At 48.7% G+C, this 20,485-nt stretch overlaps 2 protein-coding genes across 7 annotated transcripts in view; one reads left to right on the top strand and one right to left on the bottom strand.

Annotated features, from left to right (window-relative positions):
* Positions 1 to 911: 911 nt before the first annotated feature.
* LOC140193791 (uncharacterized) overlaps positions 912 to 20,485 on the bottom strand; it is a 144,314-nt gene continuing 124,740 nt past the window's right edge. For 2 of the 3 annotated variants that reach the window (XM_072250958.1, XM_072250959.1), the window contains 5 exons: positions 17,454 to 17,692; positions 10,926 to 11,543; positions 10,536 to 10,650; positions 9,810 to 9,904; positions 912 to 1,402 (listed from right to left, as the gene is read on the bottom strand). In XM_072250958.1, the coding sequence (XP_072107059.1) occupies positions 9,899 to 9,904; positions 10,536 to 10,650; positions 10,926 to 11,543; positions 17,454 to 17,521 (807 nt within the window). In that variant the 5' untranslated portion in view covers positions 17,522 to 17,692 and the 3' untranslated portion in view covers positions 912 to 1,402; positions 9,810 to 9,898. Of the gene's footprint in view, positions 1,403 to 1,668; positions 1,827 to 9,809; positions 9,905 to 10,535; positions 10,651 to 10,925; positions 11,544 to 17,453; positions 17,693 to 20,485 lie in introns of all 3 variants that reach the window. The other variant, XM_072250960.1, reaches the window with a different exon arrangement.
* Positions 20,287 to 20,485, top strand: part of LOC140193790 (diamine oxidase [copper-containing]-like) — a 130,103-nt gene continuing 129,904 nt past the window's right edge. For all 4 annotated transcript variants that reach the window (XR_011884933.1, XR_011884934.1, XM_072250956.1 and 1 more), the window contains exon 1: positions 20,287 to 20,351. The gene's annotated coding sequence lies outside the window, so the exon portion shown is untranslated. The remainder of the gene's footprint in view (positions 20,352 to 20,485) is intronic.

Here is a 20,485-nt window from a genome sequence, read left to right as displayed (position 1 = left end):
TGGCTGTGATGGAGGTCGGACCCTGGAAGGACGCTACTCGTGACCGATGACTAGTCCCGGATAGAACGACTCCGGCGCTCACCTCAGCTGGCAGAGGGACATACAGCGGGCCAGTACTTTCTCCACCCCGTCCCAATGTAGGTTCTCTACCCGAAACAGGGTCCTAGGGGCATATGAATGTGACCTGTCGGAGGCATTTGGCAAGATGGTTTTGCTGAGTATAGGGATTGGGAAGTTACGACGCAGTTATGGTTGATATCGTTGATACTACGCTGAGAGTACCACATGCAGTTTTGAATACCCTGTCAGAAGAACAATGTTATTAATTAGCAAGAATGTAGAAAAGAGTTACCAGGATGTTGCCTGGACTTGCAGGAGGTTGTGTACTAGGATTTCAATCCCTGGAATGTAGGGGATTGCGGGGTGACTTTATAGAGGTGCTGTATATAAGATTATGGGGAACACACACAGGGAGAAAGCAGGCTTTATCCCCAGGGAGGGGTGCTGACACAAGGGGGCACAGGTGAGAGATTTAAAGGGACATCGGGGGCAGCTTTTTCACACAATGGGTGGTGAATATTTGGAATGAGCTGTCAGAAATACTGGCTAAGGCAGCACAGTAGCAACATTTAAAAGCCTCAGTAAGTACAGGGCTGGGAGAGGGATAGAGGGCTGTGGATCAAACACAGGCAGATGGGACTAGTTCTCTGGGCAACACAGCCAGTGTGGATGAGTTGAGACAAAGGGCTTGTTCTCTTGCTGTATGAATATGAAAATATCAACAATTTCCACAACTGTTTTCTCCAGTGCCTCCATCATCCTATCGAGGTGCGTGCGAGCACGTGACAGAGGTGGGTACAAATACAGTGAGATGCTTCTCTGGGATGCTGAATTCCAGCCCAAGTCGGGAGGTATTTTATTGAGACATAGTGAACCACAAGCAAATCCAATATTACAGAAACAGGCAAGCCCTGTGACATCCATCAAATGCCCCACCAAAACACTATCGACAGAGCCCACTACGGGACGTCACGATGTACGGGGTCACCGTGCAAATGCATGGAGAGCACTCTACAACAGGGAATAGAAACCCACCATTACAGCAGTGATGAAGTCTCTCCTCCCCCATGACAGACACACCACCTGCTCCCAACATTAAATAGAAACAGTATTGTTGCAATCCATTTTCACACCAACTCTGGGGGGGAGGGGTGACAAAGAGTTCGCTTCCAGACACATCTCTTCTCCCATCTGCATCCTTGGCCATCAGCAGTTCGTCCCCTTTCTTGCATTCAGGAGCAGTCGAAGGGGGTCCCCACACCGTAGGCAACGGACAAAATATTTGCCCTCTTTCTTGGGAATGTGCCAGCACTTTGGGCACCGAATCCGATACTTCTTGTACCTGTGGGAAGAACAGGGAGCTCAGGTGGAGAGGGGAAGAGAGAGGTGTACACTACAGATCAGGAGAGGGGTCAGCACTGGATGCAGATAGGGAACTGGCCAGAGGAAGAGCAAGGAGTAGGACTGGAGCAATCTATAGGTAGGAGAATGGGAACACATGGAAACAGGAGACCAAGCTGCCCAAACACGAACCATCAGTTTTTATCTGCCTCCTCTGTGACCGCAATCCAGAGCCCGCAATTCCCTGACCTTCCTAACTCTACCCACCTGCTCTTCAACTCGCCCCAATGATCCACCAGCCTCCTGGCAGGGAATTCCAGAGATTTATCACCATCTGTGAATTGAGGAGGTTGGGGCACCATTGATTCATGCGACCATCACAGCAACATTTAAAGAGGACATTCCTGGGGGAGTGTCTAGCAGCGCTGCATGGATAAAAATCAGAAATAAGAAGGGAGCGATTATATGGATGGGACTCGACTACAGCCTCCTTCCACCAATAATAAGTAATAGAGGAGCAAATATGTAGGGGGAGGGAGAACAGAAATGCAAGTTGTTCAAGTTGATGATTTTAACTTCCCTAACATCAACAGGGACAGCCAACAATGCACTAGAGAATTCAATGGGCAGAAATGAAGTTTTCTGAAATTACAAGGCACCATTTAGAAAAAGGACTACACTCAAATTCCTACTAGAAAATGAGACTTGGGCTGTTGAGTCACTGGAGTACATTGTAGTGACCATAATTCTAATAATTTCAAGATATGGAGCAAGATGGGATTGTCCAGAAGACCACAAGAGATAGGAGCAGAATTAGGCTATTTGGCCCATTGAGTCTACACTGCTATTTCATCATGGCTGATCCATTTCCCCTCAACCCCATTCTCTTGCCTTCTCTCCATAACCTTTCACACAATGACTAGTGAAGAACCCATCAATTTCCACTCTCAATATGCCCAATGACCTAACCTCCACAGCTGCCTGTGGCAACGAATTTCACAGATTAACCACCTTCTCATCTCCATTCCAAATGAGCATCCCTCTATTCAGAGGCTATGCCCTCTGGTCCTGGACTCCTCCACTATAGGAAGCATCCAATCCACATCCACTCCGTCTAAGCCTTTCAACATTCAACAGGTTTCAATGATATTCCCCAACCCCCCCCCCCCCCATTCTTCTAAATTACAGCAAGTACAGGCTCAGAGCCAAATGCTAATTCAATAACCCTTTCATTCCTGGAATCATTCTCATAAACCTCCTCTGAACCCTCTCAAGTGTCCTCTCTTAGCATTTTTTTCTTAGATAAGAGGCCTCAAACTGCTCACAATATTCTAAATGAGGCCTCACCAGTCCCTTATAAAACCACAGCAATACATCTAGCTTTTATATTCTAGTCCTCTCACAACAAATGCTAACATTGCAGTTGCCTTCCTCATCACCAACTCAACCAAGAGGTTAACATTGAGGGAATCCTGCATGAAGACTCCCAAATTCCTTTGCACCTCTGAGTTTTGAATTGTCTACCCATTTAGAAAATAGTCTTCACATTTATTTCTTCTACCAAAGTGCATTACTATACCCTTCCCAACACTGTATTCCATCCACCACTTCTTTGCCTGGTCTCCGAATTGGTCCAAGTCCTTCTGCAGTCTTCCTGCTTCCTACCTGGCCCTCTATCCATTTTTGTCATCCACAAACTTGCCACAAAGCCAATTAAATCATCCAAATCATTGACATACAACGTAAAAAAAACAGTCCCAACACTGAACCGTACGGAACACCACTAGATACTAGCAACTAAACAGAAAAGGTTCCCTTTATGCCCATTCCTTGCCTCCTGCCAATCAGCCAATCTTCCATCCATGCTAGAATCTTTCCTGTAATACCATGGGTTAACTTGTTAAGCAGCCTCATGTATGGCACCTTGTCAAAGGCCTTCTGAAAATCCAAGTACACAACATCCACTAATTCTCCTTTGTCTATCCTGCATGTTGCTTCATGAAAGAACTCCAAAAGATTTGTCAGGCAAGATTTTCCCTCAAGGGAACTATGCTGACTTTGGCCTTTTTTTTAAAAAAAAAACATCTGCCTGCAAGTACCCTGAGACCTCATCCTTAACAATAAAGTACAACATCTTCCCAACCACTGAGGTCAGACTAACTGGCCTATGGTTTCCTTTCTTCTGCCTCCCTCCTCTCTTGAAGAGGAGAGTGGCATTTGCAATTTTCCAGTCCTTTGGAACCATGCCAGAACCTAGTGATTCTTGAAAGATCTTTACCGATACAGTATCGCCACAATCTCCCCAATCATCTCTTTCAGAATCCTGGGGTATAGTTTATCTGGTCCAGGTGACTTATCCACCTTTAGACCTTTCAGCTTCCCAACCACATTCTCGCTAGTAATAGCAATTGCACTCACTTATGCTCCCAACACGCTTGAACCTCCAGCAAACTGCTTGTGTTTTCTACTGGATGCACAATACACTTATCTCATCCACCATTTCCTTGTCCCACCCGCCCCCGCCTTTACGACCTCACCAGCATCATTTTCCAGTGGTCTAACATACCTATTTTCTCCCCTTTTTTATTCTATATAAATCTGAAAAAAAAATTTATATTCTTTGATATTATTGGCTTTAACTTCATACTTCATCTTCTCCCTCTTATGGCTTTTATAGTTGCCTTCTGGTTTATTTTTATTTATTTTTAATAAACTTTCCAATCCTCAAACTTCCCACCAATTTTTGCTCAATGATATGGTCTCTCTCTTTTGCCTTTTGCTGTTTTTAAACTTCCCTTGTCAGTCACGGTTGTGCCATCCTGCCTTTAGAATACTACTTCTTTGGTATATATCCATCCTATACCTTCTGAATTTTCCCCCAAAACACCAGCCATTGCTGTTCTGTCATCATCCCTGCTAGTGTCCCGTTTTAATCAACTTTGGTCAGTTCCTCTTTCATGGCTCTACAATTCTCTTTACTGCCCTGTAATACTGTACTGATAAATCTGACTTCAGCTTCCCCACCCCCACCTTCAGATGCAGGGTGAATTCTAACAAATTATAATCACTGCCTTCTAAGCATTACTTTGTCTTAAGCTCCATAATCAAATCCGCTAACAGTCTATATCACACTCTAGTTGGGATTTTGATGTATGGTGCCTATAAAGTATTCACTACCCCCTCCCCACCCCCCCAGAAGTTTTCATGTTTTATTGGGGGTTTTTTGACACTGATCAACAGAAAAGACACTTTGTGTCAAAGAGAAAACAATTTTCTACAAATTAGTCTAAATTTATTACAATTATTTTGTGTTTAATAATTGATTGCATAATTACTCACCCCCTTCAAGACAGTATTTAGTAGATGTACCGATGGCAATTGAGGCCCCATATGCCACCTAGGCACTAAGGGTTCAGATGATGACGATGACGACCTTTGGCAATTGCACCCTCGGGTCTTTGTGGATAGGTCTCTATCAGCTTTGCACATTTAGTCTTTACAATTTTTCCCCCATTCTTCTTTACAAAACTGCTCAAACTCTGTCAGATTGCATGGGGATCATGAATGAACAGCCTTTCAGGTCCAGCCACAAATTCTCAATTGGATTGAGGTCTACACTCTGACTTGGCCACTCCAGGACATTAACTTTGTTGCTTTTGAGCCATTCCTGTGTAGCTTTGGCTTTATGTTTGGGGTCATTGTCCAGGGCCTGCTGCAGTGAAGCATCTCCACAGCACGATGCAGCCGCCTCCATGCTTCATGGTTGGGATAGTTGTTTTTTGTTGATGTGCAGTGTTTGGCTTACACCAAACATAGCATTTAGTTTGATGGCCAAGAGCTCAGTTTTGGTTTCATCAGACCATAAAACCTCCTTCCACCTGACTTCAGTCTCCCACATGCCTTCTGACAAACTCTAGCTGAGATGTCATGTGAGTTTTTTTCCTCTCTCCCCACCCCCCCGCAAAAAAAAACATTCTCTTTGCCACTATCCCATAAAGCTGCGACTGGTGAAGCACCCAGGCAATAGTTGTTGCATGTGCAGTCTCTCCCATCTCAGCCCCTGAAGCTTGTAACTCCTCCAGACTTGTCATAGGTCTCTTGGTGGCCTCCCTCACTAGTTCCCTTCTTGCACGGTCACTCAGTTTTTGAGGGCAGCCTGTTCAAGACAGATTTACAACTGTGACATATTCTTTCCATTTCTTGATGATTGATTTAACTGTACTCCAAGGAATATTCAGTGACTAGGAAATATTCTTGTATTCATCTCCTGACTTATGCTTTTCAATAACCCTTTCGTAGAGTTGCTTGAGTGTTCTTGTGTCTTCATGGTGTTGATTTTGCCAGGATATTTTTTTTTCTTATTATTATTGATATATTGCTTAGCTTTGTTAATCAGTTAGTTGCAAATTTAATTCTTCATTGTACATATTGACTTGATTACCTTAATGTATTTTTTTGTTGATCTTTAATAAAGAATTTAAAAATGAAAAAAAAAGGATACTGATTCACCAGCAGTTGGACTTTCCAGATACAAGTGTATTTTTACCACAATCAATTAAAACACCTTGACTGCACACAGGTGATCTATTCAACCTATTGTGTGACTTCTAAAACCAATTAGCTGCACCAGAGATGATTGGTATGTCATATTAAGGGGGGGGGGGGTGAATACTGATGCAATCAATTATTTTGTGTTTTATATTTGTAATTAATTTAGATCACTTTGTAGAGATCTGTTTTTATTTTAACACTAAAGTCTTTTTCTGTTGACCAGTACCAAAAAAAGCCAATTAAATCCATTCTGATTCAATGTTTAAAACAATAAAACTTGAGAACTTACAAGGAAGCTGAAAACTTTTTATAGGCACTGTATTGATTAAGAAAACATTCCTGAGTACATTTGATAGTCTAGTCCGTTTACAGTATGGGAGTCCCAGTCAATGTGGATAGTTAAAATCACCTATCACCATCTTATTTTTCTTGCAATTGTCTACTACCTCTCAACAAATTTGCTGCTCCAAATTGCACTGACTTTTTGGTGAGCTATAATACAATCCCATGAATGTGGTCATCCCTTCCTTATTGCTCGGTTCCACCCACGTAGCTTCAGTAAATGTGCCTTCTAGTCTGTCCTATCTGAGCACTACTGCATGTTTTCTCTGACTAATGCCAACCCTCCCCCTTTTAATGCCTCCTGCTCTATCACGTCTAAAACAAGAGTACCCCAGAACCTTGAGCTTCCAGTCCTGCCCCTCCTACAAGCAAATCTCTCGAATAACTAAAATGTCATAATTCCACATGCTGATCCATGCTCCATCTCATCAGCCTTGCCTACAATACCTGCATTGAAATAGGTGCAATTCAGAACATTCCTACCATGCTCAGCGTTTCGACTGCTGTCTTTATATGTGGGCTTAACATCATCTTTCCCCACAACCATTTCACTATTGGACCCAACACACTGGCTCCCATCGCCCTGCAGCTCTCCTTTAAAACCCCTCAAAGCAGCATTAGCAAACCGTCCCAAAAGAATGTTGCACCTGAACAGGAAGGGTACCAAACTATCCCATCTGTACAGGTCCCACCTCCCTGAAATAGCGCCCAGTGATTCCAAAAATCTGAAACCCTCCCTCCTGCATCATCTCCTTGCTAACTACTTAAACTGTATTATCTTCCTATTTCTGGCCTCAATACCACATGGCATGGGTAGCAATCCTGAGATAACAACCTTGGAGGTCCTGTCCTTGAACTTAACACCCAACTCCCTGAACTCACTTTTCAGGACCTTGATAACCTTCCTAATGTCATTGGTACCAGTGTGGACCATGACCTCCGGCTGCTCACTCTCCACCTTTAGATTGTTAGAGACTCATACCTTTTGGGAATTTCCTTCTCATCCACAGAACCTCCAATCTGTTCTCCTAATCAATGAATTTTCTATCACTCCTGCTCACCTCTTCTCTCCCTTCTGAATCACAGAGCCAGACTCAGTGCCAGAGACCTGGCTGCTGTTGCTATCCTCTACTAGATCATTCCCCACCCCCCACCCCCACCTACCACAAGTATCCAAACAGTATACTTGTAATTGAGGGAGATGGCTACAGAAGTACCCTACAATGGCCACCTAACCGCTTTCCCCTTCACCCAGTTACGCGTGTCCTGCACCTTATGCACAACCATTCCATGCATCTGCCACTGATCAACTCGTCAGCTTCCCAAATGTTCAGGAGTTCATACAGCTCCAGTTTCCTGACACTATCTGTACAAGGCTGGATACCCTTCTTACAGGTGTAGCAATCAGGGCCATTGGAGGTTTATATCGTTCCACATCCTGCAAGAAGAGAATTCCACTGTCTCTCTCAAACTTTTGGGGAAAAGCCTGTTTGCCTTCATCCTATCTATATCCTATCATCCTATCTAATTTTGTACACCTCTACAAGATCTGCCCTCATTCCCCTGCATTCCTGCAAATAAAGCCCTAGTTTATTGAACCTTTCCCTATAACTCAGGTCCTCATGTAGACAAAATTATGAGTGGTATAGATGGGGTTAATACACCAGCCTCCCCATTCCCGCCCCCCCCCCCGCCCAGATGGGACTAGAACTAGTTTAAAATAAAGATAAGTTTGTATAAGTACATGGATAGGAGGGGCATGAAGAGTTATTGTCCAGGTGCAGGTCAATGGGACCAGGGAGAATAACCATTGAGCATTGACTAGATGGGCTGAACAACCTGCTACTGTGGTGTAGTGCTTTATGATTGTTTATCAAGGCCAATGTGCCAAAAGCTCTCTATGATCCTATCTACCAATGATGACATTTAAATTATGGATCACAATCCTCAGGTCACTTTGTTCTACTGTACACCCCGAGTACCCTAACATTCACTGTATGCGCTACCCAGCCTTGTCCTCCCAAAATGCAACACTTCACACTTCTCCGCATTGTATTCCAGCAGCTGTTTTTTAAGATCACTTTTCCCAGCTGGTTGAGATCATGCTGCAAGCTTTGATAGCCTTCCTCACTATCCATTGGAAGCCCCCCCCCCAATCTTTGTGTCATCCATAAGTTTGCTGATCCAATTTACCACATCATCTCAATCATACCATAGATGGTATATAACAATGGAGCCAGAACCAATCCCTGTGGCACACCATTTGTCACTGACCACCATTCAGAGAGAACCATTTACTACCACCCTCTGGCTTCTCCCATTAAACCAATGTTGAACCCAATTGACTACTTCATCTTGAGTGCCAAATAACTTAACCTTCTAGACCAGCTTCCCATGTAGGACTTTGACAAAGTCCTTGCTAAAGTTCATGTAGACAACATCCACTACCTTTCCTTCATCAATCTTCTCGGCAACCTCAAAAAGCTCCAAGGTTGGTTAGACATGAGCTGCCATGTATTAAACATCGTTGGCCATCTCCATAGGCCCTGCCTATCCAAATACATATACATTCTGTCCTTCAGAATACCTTCCAACTATTTACCGTCAACTGATGTCTGGATCTACATTTCCTGGCTTATTCTTAGAACCCTTCTGGAATAACAGAGCATCATTAGCTATTCTCCAGTACCCTAGCAACTCACCCATAGCTAAGGATGTTTTACATCTCTCCGCCAGGACCTCTGCAATTTCTGCACTAGCCTCCCACAAGGTCCAAGGGGATATCTCAACCGGTTCTGGGGACTTATCGAACCCAATTCACTCTCAGATTCATGAGATAATGGGCAAGGCTGGCAGGAGTTGGGAATCTTGCTTAACTAGGGACATGGGGGAGTCTGTTCAGGAAATAAAGACCAACAGATATGAGTTATAGGCACTGGGGGGGGGGGTGGTCACACAAGTCCTTGTGGAGTACAAGTGATGTGGGAGAACTCTTGGGGAAGCTGGAGGGCAAAGAGAATACATGAGACCTCCCAACAGATAAGGTGAAGGAGAATCCTCAAAGATTCTCCAAGTCAGAGAGTGTAAAAGTTGTTGGGGAGAGAGTAGGATCTTGAGCATCAGCGTGGGAACTTATATATGGAGCTACTTGAAACTGAATTAATCTTAGATAAATACTCCTCACCAATACTTACTGTGAAGGAGGACATGGGAAAGGTTCACATGTTGAATCAGATCAACATTACTACTGATGTGGTGTTAGAGGGAGGTTGAGGAGGTGGTGAAGATGGAGCTGTGGATATTGTCTACATGGACTTTAGTAAAGATTTTGACATGGACCTTCATGGGAGGCCAGTCCAAAAAGTTAAGTAATTGTTATCTTGACAAATACAACCTGCACCCTAATACAGACCTTTCTCTCCCACCACCACCCCTCAACAGATTCATCTTTACTCTGACCCAGTCCTGGTGAAAGGGTCTAGGAGTGAGGGTGGGGAGTGGGAGCTCTCTGGTACCTGATCCCACAGGCATTACACAATGGAGTCCCCGTCCTCTGCGTCTCTCCACAGTGGTGTTTTCTGGGTTCCACAGGAGGCACATCTCCTCATTCCTGTAAAGCAGACAGTGCAGGAGCTGTTACTGCCCAGGGTCCAAGCACTGACCTGTCCCCTCATTGATCCCCACTCACCTCCTTATTGACCCTCCCCTAACCCCTTATTTCCCTCCCCTCACTAACCCCATCCACCTCCTTATTGACCCATCCACTCACTAACCCCACTCCCTCAGTGACTCCACCTCCTTATTAATCCACCCCTCACTAACCCCATCCACCTCCTTATTGACCCATCCACTCACTAACCCCACTCCCTCAGTGACTCCACCTCCTTATTAATCCACCCCTCACTAACCCCATCCACCTCCTTATTGACCCATCCACTCACTAACCCCACTCCCTCAGTGACTCCACCTCCTTATTAATCCACCCCTCACTAACCCCATCCAGCTTCTTATTGACCCATCCGCTCACTAACGCCACTCCCCCACTGACATGTCCTCTCAACCCAATCTGACTCCACTGACTTGTCCCCACACTGACCACATCCCATCCTTCTCACCCTTTCTTCCACAAGGCTGTACACAGACCAACTCTTCAGCCTGGGGTCCAAACAATCACCCTTCCCCTCACTGACTCAACCCCACATGAACCCCAGGCCACATGCTGACCTCTGGTCCTCACTCACTCTGGTGGCCAGGATATGGTCCTCCTCCGAGCTGCTGAGCCGGGGTGTTGATGGGGTCTCCCGATGACCCAGAGAGTGGGATCGGAACCGGGTCAACTTCTGCTGCAGCCCTGGGCTGAGAGAAAGAGAGAGAGAGAAAGAAAGAAAAGGAGAGAGAGGGTCTAGGGGTCAGAGAGCAGGGAGTATCTAGACCTAATTATATTGGGCAGTGCTGTGCAAAGGAGATGGAGGGTGTAGGGGTGATGCCGATGGGGGGTATACAAAGAGGCAAGTTGAGGGCGAGACCAGCCTATGGGGGTGGGGGGAGGGGAGGTGATGTGCTCATGGAGGGGACAGTAGGAGGGAAAGTGGTGGGAGTGAGGTGTTGGAGGGGGTGAGAATGAGACCTACCTGTAGTGGGCAGTGATGTGCAGACGGCAGTCTAGATGACCCACCAGCTCTCTCTCCATGCAGACGGTGACACCCTGGAAGGTGGGGTCCCCACTCTGGGCACTGCGCTGGGGGTGGGGCTGTTTTGCGGGGGGGTCCTTGTGCGGACAGGTGCTGAGGGATGGGTGTGGGAGTCTGTAGATGACATGGGCCAGTGGCCATCCCCTCCCTGACCTTTTCCCCCCACCCTGTCCGCTCTCGAGCTCTGCACATCTGAAGCTTGACATGATCCTAGGACATACCCATTCCCAACCTCTCCACGGACGCCAGTACCACCCCGACACTCCTCTGCCCAGAGCCCAGGGGGAACTGACAGGGGGAAAGGTCACCATCCTGGGAGGGTTATCCTCCTCCTGTGGGTCCGGGGCAGGGAGAAAGCTAGTACTCCCGAGGGTGTGATCCTCCTCCTGAGGGTTGGGATTGTTGTTCATCGAGCAGGTGTCATGGCTTGTGAATGGTGGCTCTAGTTTGGCCGCTTCCTGCATGAGGGAGAGGATGGTGGATTCAGGCACCTCATAGCAGTCACGGAGGTGGATCCTATCGGGGGCAAGGGACAAGGGGGACGCATCAGAGGGAAATCTGCAAGAAAACAAAACAAAGCCCAGGTGAAGCATCACCCAAAGGCCCAACCATCTGTCCCCTCCCTTCCCTCACTACAACACCCCACTCCCACAGCCCAGACCCTCTCCCTTCCCTCACAACACCCCACTCCTACAGCCCAGACCCTCTCCCTTCCCTCACAACACCCCACTCCCACAGCCCAGACCCTCTCCCTTCCCTCACAACACCCCACTCCCACAGCCCAGACCCTCTCCCCTTCCCTCACAACACCCCACTCCCACAGCCCAGACCCCCCTCCCTTCCCTCACAACACCCCACTCCCACAGCCCAGACCCTCTCCCTTCCCTCACTACACCCAACTCCCACAGCCCAGACCCCCCTCCCTTCCCTCACAACACCCCACTCCCACAGCCCAGACCCCCTCCCTTCCCTCAACACCCCCCCTTCCCTCCACTCCCCAGTCCCACAGCCCAGACCCCCCACCCTTCCCTCACCACCCCACATCCACAGCACAGACCCCCTACCTTCCCTCAACACCCCACTCCCACAGCCCAGACCCCCCTCCCTTCCCCAACACCCGACTCCCACAGCCCAGAGCCTCCTCCCTTCCCTCACAACACCTCACTCCCACAGCCCAGACCCCCTCCCTTCCTAGAACCATCCATCTCCCCCATCTTGGACTAACACCCTCTCGCTCTCAGAAACAGCTTCCCCTGCACAGACCCACCCCCCCCACCACCCCACCAGGCACCTGGAGAAGGCGGCAAGGGTGGTCACAAGGTTGGGTTAATCATGAGCCCCATAATTCTCTCCTCAACCACAGGCAACAGCTCAGCTGGGGTCAAGCAGTGAGGGTGGGGCCTCCACAAACCCAGTGTCATGATACAAGGCGAGTCTGTATCTACATTCTCTCCTGAGGACTGACAAACCCCAGCAGGGGCACAGCACAGAGGAGTCACGCTCCAGGAGACAGGTGGGCACCCCAGGCCTTCAAAGGAAGTGATGAGATCATTCCTGGGAAACCACCACTTCTCCATGCATTTGGCTGGAACCCCGTCTTCCTACGGTCAGAGGATGATGAGAGACAGAAGTTTGGGAATTGTCCTGTTGGGTTATTGGGAGGTGACTGGAGCCTGATTAAACCAAGCACCGTTCATCCAGCGAGCATGGCCCCTCTGAATGAATCTGTTGGAGAGGTGAGAGGGGTGGGAGTCTGAGCAGGAATGTCCTACATCAGGAGACAGATTCCATTATTGACCTATGTGTTCATGGGGGGGTGGGGGTGGGAGGGCGAGCAGTGGGGGTGAGAGGGTGGCAGAGCCACAGAACACAGCTCAGGAGACGTTGGCCAAAGCTCAGTCCCTGGAACTGGAGGAACCGATGGTGGGGGGGGGGGGGGGGGTAGATCAATACCAAGTATCCTGCCATTTACTTTGTACTCTGCCTTGGAGTTTGTCCTTCCAAAGTGTACCACCTCACACTTCTCCGGGTTGAACTCCATCTGCCACTTCTCAGCCCACTTCTGCATCCTATCAATGTCTCTCCGCAATCTTCGACAATCCTCCACACTATCCACAACACCACCAACCTTTGTGTCGTCTGCAAATTTGCCAACCCACCCTTCTACCCCCACATCCAGGTCATTAATAAAAATCACAAAAAGTAGAGGTCCCAGAACCGATCCTTATGGGACACCACTAGTCACAATCCTCCAATCTGAATGTACTCCCTCCACCACCACCCTCTGCTTTCTGTAGGCAAGCCAATCTGAATCCACCTGGCCAAACTTCCCTGGATCCCATACCTTCTGACTTCTGAATAAGCCTACCGTGTGGAACCTTGTCAAATGCCTTACTAAAATCCATGTGGATCACATCTACTGCACTACCCTCATCTATATGCCTGGTCACCTCCTCAAAGAACTATATCAGGCTTGTTAGACAGGATCTGTCCTTCACAAAGCCATGCTGACTATCCCTGATCAGACCATGATTCTCTAAATGCCTATAGATCCTATCTCTAAGAATCTTTTCCAACAGCTTTCCCAACACAGACGCAAGGCTCACTGGTCTATAATTACCGGACTATCCCTACTACCTTTTCTGAACAAAGGAACATAATTCGCCTCCCTCCAATCCTCCAGTACCATTCCCGTAGACAACAAGGACATAAAGATCCTAGCCAGAGGCTCAGCAATCTCTTCCCTCGCCTCATGAAGCAGCCTGGGGAATATTCCATCAGGCCCTGGGGACTTATCCGTCCTAATGTATTTTGAACAACTCCAACACCTCCTCTCCCTTAATATCAACATGCTCCAGAATATCAACCTCACTCATATTGTCCTCACCATCATCAAGTTCCCTCTCATTGGTGAATACCAAAGAGAAGTATTCGTTGAGGACCTCGTTCACTTCCACAGCCTCCAGGCACATCTTCCTATCTTTATCTCCAATCAGTCCTATCTTCTCTCCTGTCATCCTTTTGTTCTTCACATAATTGAAGAATGTCTTGGGGTTTTTCTTTACTCTACTCGCCAAGGCCTTGTCATGCCCCCTTCTTGCTCTCCTCAGCCCCTTCTTAAGCTTCTTTCTTGCTACCCTATATTCCTCAATAGACCCATCTGATCCTTGCTTCCTAAACCTCATGTATGCTGCCTTCTTCCACCTGACTAGACTTTCCAGCTCACTTGTCACCCATGTTTCCTTCACCCTATTCTTTATCTTCCTCATCAGGACAAATTTATCCCTAGCATCCTGTAAGAGATCCCTAAACATCGACCACATGTCCATAGTACATTTCCCTGCAAAAACATCATCCCAATTCACACCCACAAGTTCTAGCCTTATAGCCTCATAATTTGCCCTTCCCCAATTAAAAGTTTTCCTGTCTTCTCTGATTCTATCCTTTTCTATGATAATGCTAAAGGCCAGGGAGCAGTGGTCACTGTCCCCCAGGTGCTCACCCACAGAGATCTGTGACCTGACCCGATTTGTTACCTAATACTAGATCTAGTATGGCATTCCCCCTAGTCGGCCTGTCAACATACTGTGACGGAATCCATCCTGGACACACTTAACTAACTCTGCCCCATCTAAACCCTTGGAACTAATCAGGTGCCAATCAATATCAGGGAAGTTAAAGTCACCCATGATAACAACCCTGTTATTTTTGCACCTTTCCAAAATCTGCCTCCCAATCTGCTCCTCGGTATCTCTGCTGCTACCAGGGGGCCTATAGAATACTCCCTATAGAGTAACTGCTCCCTTCCTGTTCCCGACTTCCACCCATACTGACTCAAAAGAGGATCCTGCTACATTACCCATCCTTTCTGTAGCTGTAATAGTATCCCTGACCAGTAATGCCACCCCTCCTCCCCTTTTCCCCCCCTCTCTATCCCTTTTAAAGCACTGAAATCCAGGAATATTGAGAATCCATTTCTGCCCTGGTGCCAGCCAAGTCTCTGTAATGGCCACTACATCATAATTCCATGTATGTATCCAAGCTCTCAGTTCATCACCTTTGTTCCTGATGCTTCTTACATTGAAGTACATGCACTTTAGCCCTTCTACCTTACTACCTTTACACCCTTTATTCAGCTCTCTTTCCTCAAAGCCTCTTTACATGTTAGATCTGGCTTTACTCCGTGTACTATACTTGCAGTTCTCTCATGACCTTTATCCTCCTCCACCTCACTTATCTGCTCTAACAATCTGATTCCCCTCCCCCTGCAAATCTAGTTGAAACCCCCAGAGCAGCACTAGCAAACTTCCCCGCAAGGATGTTAGTCCCCCTCCAGTTCAGGTGCAACCCGTCTCTTCGGAGCAGGTCCCACCTTCCCTGGAACAAGGCCCAATTGTCCAGAAACATGAAGCCCTCTCTCCTGTACCAACTCTTTAGCCACGTATTTAGCTGCATTATCTTCATATTTCTAGCCTCACTAGCACATGGCATGGGTAGCAATCCTGAGATTGCAACCCTGGAGGTTCTGTCCTTCAACTTTGCACCTAACTCCCTAAATTCTCTTTGCAAGACCACCTCCTTCTTCCTATCCACGTAGTTGGTCCCTACATGGACCACGACATCTCGTTGCTCACCCTCCCTCTTGAGAATACCGAGAACTCGATCCAAGATATTGTGGACCCTGGCACCAGGGAGGCAACAGACCATCCGAGATTCTCCATCTCTTCCACAGAATCTCTTATCTGTCCCCCTAACTATCGAAATCCCTATCACTACTGCTCTCCTCTTTTACCTCCTTCCCTTCTGAGCTAAGGGTCCAGTCTCAGTGCCAGAGACACAACCACTGTAACTTGTCCCTGGTAGGTCATCCCCACCAACAGTATCCAAAACTTATTATTATTATTATTATTATTATATACTTATTATTGATGGGAATGGCCACAGGGGTGCTCTGCTCATTCTGTCTATTCCCTTTACCTCTCCTGACAGTCACCCAGCTACCTGCCTCCTGAATTTCAGGGTTGACTATCTCCCAGTAACTCCTGTTTATTTCTGCCTCTGCCTCACAAATGATCCGAAGTTCATCCAGCTCCAGTTCCCTAACTCAGTTTGTCAGAAGCTGCAGCTGGATGCACCCTTTACAGGTGCAGTCATCAGGGACAATTGTGCCTGATTATATGGTGCATCAATAAAAATCAGTACTGGTCAATGGGGACATGCCAAGTTTATTTAGCCCCCTGAGGAAGTTGGGCATTAGTGATCTCTCTTGGCCTTGACATCAACATGTTTGAACCAGGACAGGCCATTCGTGATGTTCACTCCTAGGAACTTGAGGTTCACAATCAATTCACAAGGCAGTGGAGCGGCGTGGTGATGGTACTAAATGGCGACTCCTTTGCCTGCACCTTCGGAAACAGCTCTATTTCCATCTTTAATATCTTTATTTTTCCCTTTCAGGGTTCTTTTGAAAACCCAGACCTGGAGTTACACGCTGACTACGGTTCTTTGCAGGTATGGGACCACTCTCAGGGTCTCATAACCAGCCGTTGTTGTTCAGCATACCAAGGGTTCGGCCTAAGTATTTGGCTCAGCTTTGGAAGCCTAGGATCTCGGGGCTCTGGAGACAGGCGGATCGAGGGTCAGTGTCATGACCGGAGACCTGTGTGTCATCGGGGGGAGTTGGAACATCTGCGGCTGTGTGCTCAGAGACTCGTGATCTTTGGGCACCGAGCTCAAAAAAAAGCAACGTGGTGGACTTTTAACATCGTAAACCAGTGAGTTGTTCGTTATGTCTCCCCACTCGCTGTGAAACAGAGACATCTCATGAGGGGGAGGGGGAGGGGAAAGAGACTGAAATATGTTGAATGCCAGGTGAACAATGGAGTCTTTGGGGCAACTGCAAATCTGTGTCTTTCCTGTGCTTTGCTCACACTTGAGTGCTCGGTGGTGGGTTCCAATGCCTTTTTTTTGCCAGTGGGGGGGGATGGGAAATTGTTGCTTGCTGCCACTTATACGCAGGAGGGTGGAGTTGGGGGGGGGGACTTTGGGGTTCTAACATTTAACTATCATTCATTCTTTCGGACACTCCATTGTCATGGATGTTTGCGAAGAAAAAGCATTTCAGGATGTATATTGTAAACATTTCTCTGACATTAAATTGTACCATTGATTCAGCCTCAACACAGTTGATACAAACAGAAGTGCACTGTCTCCCCCACCCCCCAAAACCAATGACCAGCTCTTTGATTTGCCCACTGAACAAAATTATTTTTGCTCTGTTGACACTGCGAGCTGCGAAGAGGTTGCCAGTGTGGGCCGGAGATGCTCCTAGCAGGAGCCCATCTTCCTGGCAGGGGCCAATAACCCCAGCAATTGAAATGCATGGATGCAGTAGGTGTGGGAGGTTGCTCATGCTTTCCTACCATGCCAAGCCAACCGGGTCCAGGGATGGATGGTCAGTTCACCCACCTGTCAGTCACTCCTGCAGCCCCTCCCAGAGCAGACGCCTCCGGCAGTGGGGAGCCCCGAACTCCCATCCTCAGCCGAGATGAATGGAGGCACAAGTTGATTGCAGACTCTGCCGAACCACCCAGAGGTAGCTGGTCCACCTCAGGGTCTGGGGGTCGAGACACGGTGGGGACAACAGTTCCAGCAGGGAGAAGTCGGGGGCCTTACACTCAAAGAGAAGGTTGTCATCCATGGGTGGGCTGTGGGAAGAGGGGCAGAGTCAATAAGGGAGACAGGACAGAGATGGGTGAAGGTATGGAGTGGGGTAAGTTAGGCAAGTTGAGGCGGGGGGGGGGGAATGATGTGAAAACAAACCTTAGTCCATTTTCAGTGACCATTGAGGGGTATGAGGGAGAGAGTGAGGAAACCCACAATGATCTATGGCCCCTGCTCCCTCCAGCATGCCCTGCAATCACACCCTGCCATCCACCCTTCACCCTCCCCTCCAAAAACACCACCCACCAAACCATCCTGCCCAGCACACCCCTCAATCTCCAACCTCTCCTCTCTACCCAGACTGGGAAACAGGGAGGGAAGTTCACACTGAGGGGGGTGGTGTAGGTTGCGGTTATTAGGTCAGGGTGAGAGGGGCTGATCTTCATGGAATCAGGACGCAGACACCCTTCTGGAAATACACTACCAGAACCTTCCACATCATAAACTACCTCCAGACCAAATCCCTCCCTCCACAGGTCCAACCTCCCCACATACAAAACATTTTCCCCTCCACACCCACCCACTCCTCCTGTAAGGAACACCAACAGCCCACACCTCCTGATCCAGTGTCCAACAGCCTCCCCCCTCCTCCGGCTCTAGAACCTTTAATCACCCACAGCTGCATTTAATTGCCTACATCTGCAGCCGTGAGGCTGCTTAAAGGGACAGTGCACCAGGACTCACGTCTCAGTACAGCCTCTCCCAAACTGAGCTACTCCCGCAGTACTGCCCCTCCCTCAGTACTGTTCCTCCCATAGTGTGACATTCCCTCAATACCACCTCTCTCAGTGTGCCCCTCCCTCAGTACCACCCCGCCCACAGTGTGATCCTCCCTCAGTACCACCCCCACAATGTGATTCTCCCTCAGTACCACCCTGCCCACAGTGTGACCCTCCCTCAATACCACCCCTCCACAGTGTGATTTTCCCTCAATACCACCCCCCCACAGAGTGATTCTCCTCAGTACTGTCCTCCCAGAGTATGAAGCTCCCTCAGTACTGTCCCCCCCACAGTGTGACACTCCCTCAATACCACCCCTCCCACAGTGTGATTCTCCCTCAGTACTGCCTCTCCCATAGTGTGATTCTCTTCAGTACTGCCCTCCCACAGTAACAGTCACAGTGCCTGAGCTCAACCACACTGGGACTCAGTCCTGTTTGATCTGGGCAATGTTCTTGACCCCAATCCCCCCCCCCCCCAATGAGACCAGCTCAAACTCCCAGTGTTAATGTGACAATGGGAAGGTTCCCAAATCAGTCCACATGGGACCAAGAGTGGAGTGTTCACTGAGGTGGGAGTAAATACAGTAGATAGTCACCAAGGGACAGTCGTGGATGTGTAGATAGATAGTTCATGGAGTTATTCAGTGGTAGTCAGTGGAATTTCATTTATCCCTGTATTGACTCCAGGGAGGGAAAATGTCACCCTAATTTCTGGACAGTCGCAGGTGGAGGGAGAGGTGGGTGGAGTGATGGGGAGGGCCAGTAAGGTGGAAGAGATGGAGGTGAATTAGGAGGGAGAATTGAGGGGTGGAGGTGGGGAGAGGGTAGAGAGAGAGGGAAGTTGGAGGGTGGTGGGAATTTGCTGGGTGTTTGGATCTATATACTCTGACCCCATACCCAGGTTCAATGTCCCTTCGAGGAGAGGGGGAGCACTGTGGAGCAGGGCAGGGGAGAAGTGAGACCAGCATGGTAGAGAGCAGGGGACCGATGGGGGATGGGGGATGGGGGAGGGGTGGTGACCGATGGGGTGGAGTGGAAGATCTGTGAGGGTGGGTAGACCTGTGGGGATGAGGGAGGGGTGGTGACCGATGGAGTTGAGTGGGAGATCTGTGAGGGTAGGAGGGACCTGTGGGGGATGGGGGAGCAGTGGTGACCGATGGGGTGGAGTGGAAGATCTGTGAGGGTAGGAGGGACCTGTGGGGGATGGGGGAAGGGTGGTGACCGATGGGGTGGAGTGGAAGATCTGTGAGGGTGGGGTAGACCTGTGGGGGATGAGGGAGGGGTGGTGACCGATGGAGTTGAGTGGGAGATCTGTGAGGGTAGGAGGGACCTGTGGGGGATGGGGGAGCAGTGGTGACCGATGGGGTGGAGTGGAAGATCTGTGAGGGTGCGGGGGACCTGTGGGAGATGGGGGGAGTGGAAGATCTGTGAGGGTGGGGGAGACCTGTGGGGGATGGGGGAAGGGTGGTGACCGATGGGGTGGAGTGGAAGATCTGTGAGGGTGGGGTAGACCTGTGGGGGATGAGGGAGGGGTGGTGACCGATGGAGTTGAGTGGGAGATCTGTGAGGGTAGGAGGGACCTGTGGGGGATGGGGGAGCAGTGGTGACCGATGGGGTGGAGTGGAAGATCTGTGAGGGTGGGGGGGGGGACCTGTGGGGGATGGGGGAGCGGTGGAGACTGTATGGGTTGGGGGTGCACGAGAGAACTGTTGGTGGTTTACTCATCTGGCCCGTGCCCAGTTACAACGTCCCTCTCAGGGACAGTTTTCCACCCTCTTGGTCATTCACCCCAACACTCGACAACAAGGCGGAGCAAAACAAGTTTCCTGGACAAGCTGTCCTGTGCACTTTGGACCAGCTCTGTACCAGGCAGGACAGGCACTGCGAGTAGCTCCGTGGAGACTGAGTGCAGCAAGCTACGGTCAGTCCTCAGCAAACAACCTGTACGTACTCTGGGGTGATGGGGACAGGCTGTATAGTGTTCCCAGGGTGAAGATGGGTGCGTGGTCAAAATAGTGTACCCACAACAATGGCCATGTGATGGGGCAGGGGGAG

Source organism: Mobula birostris, unplaced genomic scaffold (genome assembly GCF_030028105.1).
Source record: "Mobula birostris isolate sMobBir1 unplaced genomic scaffold, sMobBir1.hap1 scaffold_868, whole genome shotgun sequence".
Classification (NCBI taxonomy): domain Eukaryota; kingdom Metazoa; phylum Chordata; class Chondrichthyes; order Myliobatiformes; family Myliobatidae; genus Mobula; species Mobula birostris.
Note: the sequence above shows the minus strand (reverse complement) of the source record. Positions and strands in the feature narration are given on the sequence as shown.